The 12,656-nt window shown below is 47.6% G+C and overlaps 1 protein-coding gene across 1 annotated transcript; it reads right to left on the minus strand.

The window, feature by feature from the left end:
- Positions 1 to 419: 419 nt before the first annotated feature.
- akap8l (A kinase (PRKA) anchor protein 8-like) lies at positions 420 to 9,430 on the minus strand. The gene is given in 14 exon segments (XM_013132046.4): positions 420 to 1,471; positions 1,579 to 1,674; positions 2,163 to 2,293; positions 2,441 to 2,546; positions 2,835 to 2,976; positions 3,161 to 3,314; positions 3,593 to 3,623; positions 3,857 to 3,903; positions 3,989 to 4,139; positions 5,490 to 5,687; positions 5,689 to 6,013; positions 7,863 to 8,085; positions 8,559 to 8,609; positions 9,298 to 9,430. Coding segments are annotated over 14 exon segments (2,202 nt in total). The 5' UTR covers positions 9,323 to 9,430; the 3' UTR covers positions 420 to 949.
- Positions 9,431 to 12,656: the final 3,226 nt, after the last annotated feature.

Below are 12,656 nucleotides of genomic sequence, written 5' to 3' on the forward strand. Positions count from 1 at the left end.
GTGGGATATGTACAATACAGATGTGTTTCTCTAATACTTTTTGTTTATTCTATCCAGAAGTCTTCATGCTCTTTCCAGGCTTTGGGAATTATGGCTGAGCAGCTTAGTCTTGCCTTCGTTTTAAAACTCTTTTCTTTCAGTTAAAGTGTGCAGTAAATGAAATGTCGCCTGTTCTACACAAGGTGAAAAATCCTGTTCTGACCATGAGCAAGGCAGTTAAGCCAAACTTGCGCCTAAGTTGTTCCTCTAAATAAGAATCAGTTCTTAGATTAATAACCTGGTAAAATAACGGTAACCAAAAACCTCCAGTGTATATTTGACCTTTTAGTGTTGATTATTGTCCTGATGAAAAGTGATCACCCTGGCTACTAGTAATCCAGCATAAAAAAAAAAAAGAAAAAAAGATCACATCCAGAAACAAATGGATATAAACATTTATTTTTCTGTCAAAGAAAATAAAAACACAAGATGACATTCAACGTAAGAACAATATCCTGCCCCTCGATCTTTGAATCTAAACATGAAAAGAACCCCACAATTTCAACAGTTGTGTTTTTTGGATGCGTGGTATCAGTCAACAAGAGGAACCAACCCAGTGACACCTCCTAGGTACCAAGTCATGACTCACTTGGGTGTCCAATTGTAATAACAGGTGTGCAGTCATCAAAATGGGAAGAAAAAAAAAAAGCTTCTCCGTCCTCTAGCTACTGAAACAAGGTCAAAGTTCACCAACATAGCCTGACAGATTTCGAGCAAAGGCACAAAAAAAAAAAAAAGTTCAAACACAAAGAGAACATAGGTACATAAAAACCAACGTATCTAGATGGGAGGCGGGATGTACAACAAGTATAAATAAATCTGACTGGCTGACTGAGAGGAACAGTGGGATTGGCAGGGAAGGGAGGACTGTGTTGATTGGTCCAGAGGGAAGTCATTTAAAGGTTAAAGGTCACTCTATGACGACCACATCACTGTTCTCTTTTCCTTCCTCCACTACTGCCTCCACACCATCATCTTCTCCCCCAACACCTTCATCTTCCTCCTCCTCACCCAGCTCCCCTTCCACTCCCTCGTCCTCCTCACCCAACTCCTCATCTGCAAATTCGTCACCGACCTCAAACCCTTCTTCCTCATCCTCTCCTCCCTGCTCCCCTTCTCCCTGCCCAGCTGCTTCCTTATCCGGTTTCACCTCCTCCAGTTTCACCTCCACTGGTTTCACCCCCTCCTTCGCAACCACCTCTCCCTCCTGAGTCTCCCCTTCTCCTCTGTCTGCCAACACTGCTCCCCCCTCCTCCATCTTCTCCTCCGCCCCGTCAGGCCCGGCAACTGCCTGATCTGCCTCTGGCTCCGCCTCTTCCTTGCTGGTCTCCGCCTCGGCCAGGTTGTCATTGGTCACCTCGGCCTCCGACACCTCCATCATGGAGTCGTCGGGATCTTGGTCGTCCTGGTTACCCAGGAAGGGGTTTTCACCCTGCAGAGAACAGCAGCAGGTGGTGATCATTATTCATAATCATTATTAGATTATAAAGTACTCAATTGCTGGTCCTCAAAGTCTAGTGAAACAAACCGGCCTCTAACCTTGAGGTAGCTCTCCAGCTTCTTGCTGATGACTTTGTGGTTCAGGATGCTGCGAGCCACTGACAGGCTGGCCCTCTTGGACTGCTCCATCATGCCCTGGGGTCAAAGATCAGGGGGCAAAAGGTCAGCAATAACATTTTATTTCTTAAAATGTGAATACAACCATCCATGCTCCCCACAGATGTCAGGGGGCCATCTGGTTGGGAAAGGAACGCTGCTAAATGGATCAAAACTGGAAACCTGTCCCATTTAGACTCCTGTTTTGGTTGCTAAACACTGGGTGAGAATTTGTTAATAAATAAAACTCTGTAGGTTTATATTATAACCCTGTTCCTGGAGATCTACCCTCCTGTAGGCTGTAATTATAACCCTGTTCCTGGAGATCTACCCTCCTGTAGGTTTATATTATAACCCTGTTCCTGGAGATCTACCCTCCTGTAGGTATGTATTATAACCCTGTTCCTGGAGATCTACCCTCCTGTAGGTATGTATTATAACCCTGTTCCTGGAGATCTTCCCTCCTGTAGGTTGCAGTTATAACCCTGTTCCTGGAGGTTTCGGGCCGAGCGGGGTTGTGCTCTGACCTTGCGTTTGAAGTTGTGGTCGTTGGACTTGAGGTGTTTCTGGATCAGGTGGAACTGCATGGGGATGAAGAGGTCACAGGCCGCACAGTGAGCCGCCTCCACCTTACGCATGAAGTGCTCCATGCCGAGCTCTGGAGGAGAAAACACACACTGTAGAGGCCGACACACACACACACCCACTGTAGAGGCCGACACACACACACACACACACACACACACACACACACACACACACTCCACAGAGCTTCAATAAGTGGACATGGCCTTCCTCTGCGTACCTCTAGTCAGGTCCTGCTCCTTGTAGACCTGGCAGATGGCGGCGCTGTGATTCTCCATCTGACTGGTCCTCTGCTCTGTCTTCTTGTACTTGTTATTTAGATACTCCTGTCGGGGCAAGAGGACGGCTCCACGTCACACGTCGGGAAGAATCAGAGGCAAGGACATTGTGTGTTTAAGGCAGGGGTGTCCAAACTGTACCAAGGGGGGGCCGAGTGTCTCCAGGTTCACTCTCACATTGTACTTGATTGACTAATTAGGTTACTGATTGGTTAGTTTCTACGCTCACCTGGTGGTTTAGGTGTGAACTGGGAATCAATTTATAGGAAAAACCAAACCGACAGACACTCGGCCCCTCTGTGGAAACGGCTTGACACGCCTGGTTTAAGCCCCTACCTGCAGGAAGTCTGTAGTGGGTTTGAACAGCTGACTGGTGAGGAACTTGAAGTGTTCTTTGTGGAACTTGCTTTCCAGGTGGGCGGCCATGTCCTCGTGGTAGAAGGAGCGGAACTTACACACGGAGCACGCAAACGTCACCCTGGCAACCACACAAACAACCAATCAGCTGTCAGAACACAAGCCTGCTGGGCCAACCACAGCCCAGTACGCTGGAGAGCAAGTGGTGACTGAAAACACAGCTATGAGACAGAAGGTATTTGGTAGAATGTCTCAGAGCAAGACATGAAAAGGAACAGAGAGGAGCATTTTGTGCCAACCCTGACCTCTGGGTTCGACCTCTGGGATTCAGTTTGACCCCGGAGTTCTCCAGGAAGCCCCTTCTCCTCCGGACTTTGCTCGTCTTGTCTTGCGGCGGAGTCTGTTTCCCCGTCTGCAGCTTCCTCTTCACTTGGGAGATCTCCTCCTCCATGGTCACCACTGGGCGGAGGAGCAGGGGGTTACCGCGGTCAACAGAGGGTTAGCCGAACGGTACACCCCGGGCCGGGTAACGGGCGGTCACAGCCCTACAGGCGCCGTTGGTTTCCGACCGGGGTTGTCCGTATGTTAAAAACGTACAATGAAACTAGGGCGCACAGGGTTCCAGAGAATAGTGCACTTCATAGAAAACAGGATGGGGTTTGGGACACGCTCATTTTGATGAGGAGACGCAGGAGAACGGTTGAAGGGAAACATGTTTAGTAGAAGATCCAGCTCACCTTTCTCGCCATCAGCCGGGCCCTTTGTTGCCTGGAGAAGAGAGACCACCACGAGATTACACTCAATACGTACACACACACACACACACACACACACACACACACACACACACGCACACACACGCACACACACGCACACACACGCACACACACGCACACACACACACGCACACACACGCACGCACACGCACGCACACACACACACACGCACACACACACACACGCACACACGCACACACGCGAGCACGTTTTCTGGTTACTCACAGGAACAGGGGACTTGACCTTGGCTTCTCCGTTTTTCTCGGCGGGTTCTGTTAGATGAAGACATGAAGGGTCAGGCAGCCCTTGCATGGTGTAGCACGGACGTGTGTGTGTGTGTGTGTGCGCGTGCGGTACCTTTAGCGGTCTCTCCTCCTGCGGTCTCTGTCTTGTTCATCTTGGACTCGGGTTCGTCAGCAGCCGTCACAGTCTGTTTCCTCTTCTTCTGTCCGTCACGCTGACCTCCTCCAGGCTTTTGTTGTTGTTGTTGTTGTTGTTGCTGCTGCTGCTGCATGGGGCAGGAGGGGTTAACACCAATGTTTCACATCCACACATCATCTACAAGACAGGCCAGAAGCCTGAAGTCTGGATTAAGTCAAAAAGGTCTGTCCAGACGGTTGTTCTCTAACTGTCTCAGAGCAGAACATCTAGCTCATTTCTAGGGGCAGCTGGTCGCGCAGGGATCAGTCAGATCGACTCCCAGAGGCTTCAAAGTGGAAAATCCTTCCCTGTCCCTGAGCGAGCTGACCCAACTGTCCCCCAGGTTGGTGTGGTGAATTACAGCTTTCTCAGTCAACTTACCTGGAAAACTAGGGTACAAGAACATGGAAGAGAACTTGCACCAGCTGAGATAAAGCCAGCCTTCTATTTCCATGCAGACTGAAACTAAACAATTAAAGTGGTACAGACATGTGTTCATCCTACCACAATACACCGCACACCCACGGAAATGGAAGGTGGACAACCAACGACAGGTATGTGCCAAAATAAAGGGAAACCAGCGTACTGAACACTGGGAGGCTCAAAAGTACTGTGAAGAGGCAAATATTTTGGACAGGTGCTTCAGGGGGGCAGACTGCTCAATGTGCTGGCATTTGACCTCAGCTACACAGGACCCAGACGTCAACTCCCATCTTATAGGAGATTCTGGTCCTGGCCTGAGATGGCATTATTCACCAAACGGAAAACACCAAATGACTACATTTTCTTTTGGAATTTCTTGCGGAAGAGTTCGTGGCACGGGTAACATCACGCGCCAAGGAACGGCAACGTTATCCCGGTGCCACGCCGTCCCCTCGGAAGACCGTTCATTTTGGCAAATACCCACATGCCGCGACGGAGCCGCCTTGGACACACCAACATGTGCTTCGACCCCTGATGACAGAATAACTTCCCAAATCCACACGGTGCCGGCTACACTACGGTTAACTTGGATCTGCGTAGATTCGTCAGGAACGCCAACAGATTCTCTTTCAATGGACCCTCTGAGGACTTCAGCCCGCCTTTACCATTACAGATGAGGGAAAACAATGAAATGAAACCCAGCGCAAAGCCAAAGGGGCGTTACAACGGGAGGTAGACGTCTGGATGCCTTCCTTTGGCGGGCATGTTTGTCTCAATGGGACTGGGGGATTGGTTAAATCAATTAGGCATCCGTGGGCACAGTGCCGGGAATCGGGGTTGGCACGACAACCAAACTGACTGGGGCTGGGATTACATGTGCAGGTCTATGGGTTCTGTGACAACATCCACGCCTCCCACCTCACTGTGAGCGGGGGCATTTTGGGGACGGGGGGAGGGGGGTCGTGCCCTACTGTGGGGGCTACCAGACTGGGGTACGGTAAGGTACAGTACTTACTCGGTTGAGGGGCCTCTTGCGCCCCCGCTGTCGGCCTGCCCTGGGACCGCCTCCAAAGTTGCGCCCCGGGAAGTCCTGGGGCCCGGTCTCGGGGTACATGCGGTGGCCAAGGAGGGACGGGAGCTTGCCCCTGCCCCCAGGGGAGTGACCGCCTCCCCGGCCTCCTCCACCCATGGGAGTGGGGTCGGACCTGCGGCCTCCAAACCCCCCGCGCCCCCCCCCCACCAGCGCCACCACCCCTTCTCGGGGAGCGTCGGCCAGCTCCGGCCCATCCTCCTCCTCCTCCTCCTCCTAGGCCACTGGAGAAGGAGTCTCTCATGTTCTGCCGCTGGAACTTAGAAGCTACGTAGGAGGAGGAGCTGTCAAAGCCTGAGCCCCCTCCTGCACCTCCTCCGAAGCCTGAAGCTCTCTGGGTCATCCCGTCCCCTCGGCCATCGCCGTAACCATAGCTACTGGATCTGTAGAGATCCCGGGAGGGGAGAGAGGAGGAGCCCCGCGAGTCGAAGGACTCGTATTGGTCAAACCTGCGAAAAGGGGGAAGGAGGGAGCGGTAGAACGAGCAGAGAGTGAGGGAGGGAGTGAACCGGGAGGTGGGGTTTGGGATTTCTCCTCTTCCCCTCCTTTTTACTCCACCTCCTCGATCTCTCTCTCTCTCTGTCCTTTTGATGTTGTTCTGGTTCATTCTCCCCGCCTTAGGCGAGCCTCATTAGTGATGTCATAACAGTGATGTCATAACGTCTCTGACATAACAGTGGGCATTCATGGCAGACAGGCACAGTAAACGCTCCCCCATCGTAAACATTGTTCTGGTTTACACACACTCAAGCACCCCCCCCCTTCTCATCCAGCCCACCCCTCTCTCTGAGACCCAAGGGGTTTCTGTCGGGTTAAGTACACCTCGGGTGGAGTGAGAGTGCGGTGGGGTTACCCAGTAGGACAGGGGGGGGCGTCCAACTGTTTGGGATGGAGGGACGGGGGGGGGGGGGGGGTGTCGGAAGCTTTTTGTGGGGTTGGTTCGTGGGTCAAGAGGCAGACAGTGGTTCCCCCCAGGTGGAAAATAGACCACCCCAGGAGGCTGGCTGGGCTGTACCACAATACTGAGTGGTGGGGGTGGCTGTATCAATCGTGTGTTCCATGTGTATTTAAAGGGGGGGGGGGGGGGCCTGGCCCACCCTACATCATGCAAACTCCCACTCAGACACAGAGAGAGTTCGACCCCCCCCCCAGGACTGATGAAACAAAATATAGAAGACAAATGGGCAGTCGAATGAGAACAGCAGAACACAAATGTTGAGATCAGAGACCTTGAAGCTGAGGGGGATGAGGGGGGCATGTTTGTTCGTCCAGCGGTTTTAACACAGGAGTGGTCAGGGGTCTGATGCACTTCTTCCTCCTGGACACAGGGGGCGATACACAGCCTCCTACTTCCTGTGAATAGGACTGACCTACTTGGTTTCAGTAACACCAGTTGGGGCCGGGTCGACACAGGGCTCTACCTCCACAGAGTGGCTAGACGAACTGGGGTCTAATCCTCCGCCAACACAGGTAGAAAACCAAACTAAACGCTCTCTAAGTAAAAGAGCCGTGGTATTGAGGCTCAGCTCTACTCATCCCTAGAAGTACCTCAACAACCAAACATGGACCACAAAAATCTAGCTAGCGTAGACTCCTCAACCGGCCCCTGTCAAACGAAACAACACGCTCTGCTTATGCTGCTTTATCAAACCCATAGAAAATGAGACGAGTGTATCTGTCTAGTAGGCTAAAGAGGCACCAAACCCAAACAGACTAACCTTTACTATTTTAATATCCCAGTCAGGTCTAGCGGGAAAAGCTTCAGCTGTGTGTGCTTAAGTGTTTACAGGTGCGTCTCAAAATGCATACACCTGGACTCCTCCCATGCTACGCCGCCATATATGCTCACAGTCAACGAACAGTCGGGAAGGAAGAGAAGCCCTGTGGAGATGCGCCGGTGGTGTTGGTTTGGGGGCGCATAGGCCGTTATGGAACGACGGGCATTTCACGGTGTGTTTCGGTGGATGAACTGTGTGGGTGGTGAGGGATGACCACAGCGCAGCGAGGTGGATGACACCAAGGAGCGATTGTCGGTTGGGGGGGGGTAAATGCAGCGAGGCTGTTGTCCGGGGAAACGGGCAGTGTGAACAATGGGGGGGGGTTCAACAAGGTGTCAAAGGTGGATGAATACAGGTGCGTGTGAAGGTGTGTGTGTGTGTCTGGGGCTGAATCAGGGAGAGTCGCTAGTTAGACAGTGAGTCAAGTCAAATGCGCATCAAAGAGAAATATACTTTTGCGACACCCCGAGGCTGCTGAGGTGACCACAGCGTCCGTAGGACGAGCTCCACGGGTCATTACCTGTCGCTCCGGCTGCCCCCCTTCACGCCACCCTCCAGCTGGGTCAGCATGTCCAGGCGCTGGTTGATCTTGGCGATGACGGCGTCCGCACTGGTGCCGGTCGACGACAGGGAAAGACCCCGCTTCATCTGACCCCCGCCGCCGCCGTAGCCCCCGCCGTAGCCCCCCAACCCTGACATGGAGTCTTTATAACCCCCCCCATACAGGTCATAGCTGCCTGATCCTGGTGGTAGAGCAGAGGCGGTTACACGAGGGTTAGTGGAGGTTTGTTTTGGTAATACTGGGCTTTACTCCTGCCCCAAGAAAACATCTAAATGAAAGGTCGTTGACACCAGCAGTTGAAGTAGCAAGAGAAAAACAGAGCAGGTAATTCGTACTAGCATTAAAAATCCCACTGTTACTCATAAATAAACGACTCCGCGAAACATGTACAACTATGTTCTCTGCCACCAACAGGCCACCCGTGATCCCGCGCTGCGATGTTGGCGAAAACAAAAATTCGCGTCAAAAAAGGGTGGTGTCAACACCCGGAGTTACATGAGATGCCCAGTATTTCCTATTTCAAGTGAATTTGGACAGCACCGGAATTGCTTAATTGATGTTACATAAAATATTACTGTTTACAGAGAATGCAGTATATAAGCCTCTGTTTCAATACTGCGTGAACAGGTAACCAAAGAACATAATTGGCCTTACCTCGGCTCCCTGAGCCCCCACCTCCGCCGCCACCCCAACTCGAGTATCCTCCTACATAAGAGGTAAAGGAGAAAATACCTTTCAAACTGATATCTTCAAACTACTCAAACTATGTTTAAAACGAATGTAATTGTAACGAATTGTTAGGACCCCGGCTAACAAAAATCCGTTCACACGTTGAACGTTCGACAACAAAGACAGCCGGCTAAAGTACAGGCAGTCAGTAACTGCAGTAGCAAAAACCGAGACCAATTTCTGCGACTGGTCGACAGAGGCAACGTCAGTAAATGACATTACCTGTATCAATACCAGTGGAAACACTAGTTATATACGCTGCACATAATTTAAGGCTGAGTGAGAGTGACTTATTTATGTTTTGTTTAAAGAGAGTGATTCTATAGCCTAGGTATGGCGGCCATTTAAGTCGTGGCAGGCCGACTCCATTTTAATGAGATTACGCTCAAACGTAACAACACAAATAAGGTTAGAGAATTACTATTTTTTGGTATAATGTCAATGCAGTTTGTTTAATTTTCATGCTAAATAAAACAACTCGTTTCTGCTAGAGCAGAACTCTGGCTAGTTAGCTAGCAATAATATATACCGTAACGGTGATTAGCTACGGTTAGCTATAGCTAGCGTAGCTAACGTGAATGTGGACACATTTATTTTACAAATGCATCTGGCTAACTCGGTGAAAACATTAACCCATTACAAAGCAAATGTTTTTGATAAATACCTGAACCGTATCCACGGCCGTCCATGATTTGAGAATTTGTTGTTGTTCACCGTAGGAATCTATATAGCTGGTTAGCAAACGCAAATCAAACCGAAACTACCAGCACATCCAAACCTGTGTGAGAAAGCGCTTAGGAGGATCAGCAAGATCCACCCCCCCCCGTCTCTCCCATTCGCTCAACGGTTCTCCCCGTGATGCTATTGGCTGATCTGAAAACTACATTGTGATTAGTTATTTGGTCTTTCTATCGGTTCAGTTATGGTAGTGATTGGTCAAATAGTTTTACCACGAAATGGAAAATCCTATGTCCCGCCCTGGTGCTTAGTTTCGTAGGTTTAGAATTTGCTGTACTTACAAAATCGTATTCAATAAAATTCATGAAAAATGTAGGGTCCATGGCGAGTGTTGGTACCCTTGACAAATAAAATATTTTGAATTGTTGTTTATTAGCTTGATCTCACACTGAAAATATGCTAGACACTTAATCATTAACTGAGCAAAACCAGTGAAAATAAGTCACAAACCTTTAATTTAACAAAAAGTGGTGAAAGAAAAACTCTTCATAAAGAAATATATATTTTACTTTACAATGTAACAGACTTCGTTATCCAGAGTGCCTTTAAACTTCGGGTTTCAGCTTCTATATAATAGATATTATATTTAGATTATATATTATATATATATATATATATATATATATATATATATATATATATATATATATATATATATATATTTAAGTATTTTTGCTAAAAGGGCAGTAGGATTCAAACTCACAATCTAACAGTACATGTGTATCGGAACCAGAGTCTTAGAGAGGAGTGAAATATGTTTTGGTAAAGAATATTTTTGCAGCAAACCTAGTGAGCCATTTCACCAGAAGTGAGCCATTTAAAAAATGGTACAACAATGGTCCTTAGAACAGCCAAGACACAATGGTCCAGGCAGGGTCCTTAGAACAGCCAAGAGAAGTTTAAGAGAAAATCTTCAAGCAGGCAGAACCCTTTAAACAGAAGGAATCAGTAGACATAGCACAGAGGTTTTAAAGGAATAAAGAAATGAGTGTTATTTTTCATGCTTTGTACAGTGATGAAAAATCTGCAAATAGTTACGAGTGAGAATGTCGAGGTTAAATAAATAACGACACAGGTTAGGTTAAAAAAAGGTTTATGTTCACAGTGTTATTTGCGCTCTACCAGCAGTGGGTCACAAATCATGCTACTGTGTTTGCACACTGCAGCATTTCCCACAGCAAATATAGGAGTTCCTCAATCTTTGGTTTGATTTTAAATAGTGTGTTTTAGGGTATTATGTGAGGAAATGTTGTGGCTCTAATATGGTCAGGAGGTTAGGAAGTGCAGCTCGGTTTCCACCTCATTTTGTCAGCACTGTGCACATAGGCAGGTACATTTCATGTTTTTGGTTGCGGAAAAGGCCCTTCTGGCCTTGTGTCTCTGGTCATTCACAGCCTTATTGAAGTTGCCTGTGGTGTTGATGTTTAGGTTGAGGTAGATACAGCCATTTGTTAGCTCTTTGAGAAGGGTATTAAAATCTGGACCTCGAAGCCTGTTACACTGTATTTTTTCATTGCAACCCTCTGGGACACCTGGTGAGTGCAATTAATATATAGTTGGAACAAAAAAAACAGCAGGCTCCGGACCTTGTAAAATTTTAATACCCCTGCTCCAGGACAACAGTGTCTAGATAGAATTTAGATTCATTGTCCAAAACATCAAATATGAAATGTATATAATTACCCATATAATCTGAAAAACAGACGCACACAGAAATATTTCTCAAGAGTGTTATGTAACCATATGTCCACTGGAGGGCGGTGTTGATCAGTTTAATGGCTGCCCGGATCTCAAGAGGATTCTTAAGGCTTGTTTCAACGGCTGGGTCATAGGCCTCGTCACCGTGCAAGAGTTTAAAACAAACTGTATAAACACACTAAATAACATTCTTTAATTTACACAACGGTCGTGTAATTAAACTTAATAAAGAGATAATGGAGAGATTATCTATTGTTAGGCCAGTTAGTTAAACTAATTAGATGATTTAAAAATATTAAATAAATAAGAGGACAAATATTTTTTTGCTTTTATACAAAACTGTATAAAAAAACTATTCAATGTTGATGAGATATATTTTGGACAATCCTGGTGGATTGATGATGGGGGGAGTCCTCCAGTGAATATTTATTGTTCATTTAACATTATTCAGCTACCCATTTTACTATTTTTGGAAATATATATGCCCATTTTGAATGTAATGCCAGCAAAATGTTTCAAAGGTTGTTAACCACTGTGTTACTTCACCTCTTCATTTTAACAATACTTTTAAGTTTGGGAACTAAGGACACCAATGCTGTAGCTTTGAAAGTGATATGTTTTATCATTCTTGCTTGATATAGGAATTCAGGGTCTCCTAAAGCAGCATTTGTTTTCAATAGGTGACAGGTCTGGACTGCAGGCAGGACAGTTTAGCACCCAGACACTTTTACTACAGAGCCATGCTATTGTAATACATGCAGAGGGTGGTTTGGCATTGTCTTGGTGAAATAAGCAAGGCCTTCCCTGGAAAAGACTTGATCTGGATGGCAGCATGTATTTCTCCAAAACCTGCATATATTGATCAGGATTAGTGTTGCCATCACAGATGTGCAAGTCACCCAAGCCATGTGCACTAATGCACCCCCATACCATCATAGATGCTGGCTTTTTAACTGTGCACTGATACAAACTTGGATGCTCCCTCTCCTCTTTAGCCTGGAGGATGCAGCGTCCTTGATTCATAAAAATAATTTAAATTTTGTATATTTACAGATTTCCACTTTGCCTCAGCCCATCATAAATAAGCTTGGGCCCAGAGAAGATGGTGTTGTTTCTGGATCTTGTTCATATATGGTTTCTAAATTGCAGAGTTTTAAATTGCATTTTTTTATGCAGCGATGTACTGAGTTCACAGACAATGGTTTTCAAAAGTGTTCCTGAGCCCACGCAGTGATGTCCACTACAGAATCACGCAGTGATGTCCACCACAGAATCACGCAGTAATGTCCACCACAGAACCATGCAGTGATGTCCACTACAGAACCACGCAGCGATGTCCACTACAGAACCATGCAGTGATGTCCACTACAGAATCACGCAGTGATGTCCACCACAGAATCACACAGTGATGTCCACTACAGAACCACGCAGTGATGTCCACCACAGAACCACGCAGTGATGTCCACCACAGAACCACGCAGTGATGTCCACCACAGAATCACGAAGCGATGTCCACCACAGAACCACGCAGCGATGTCCACCACAGAATCACGCAGTGATGTCCACTACAGAACCACGCAATGATGT

The sequence above is a fragment of the Esox lucius genome, chromosome 9 (genome assembly GCF_011004845.1).
Source record: "Esox lucius isolate fEsoLuc1 chromosome 9, fEsoLuc1.pri, whole genome shotgun sequence".
In the NCBI taxonomy this organism is placed as follows: Eukaryota; Metazoa; Chordata; class Actinopteri; order Esociformes; family Esocidae; genus Esox; species Esox lucius.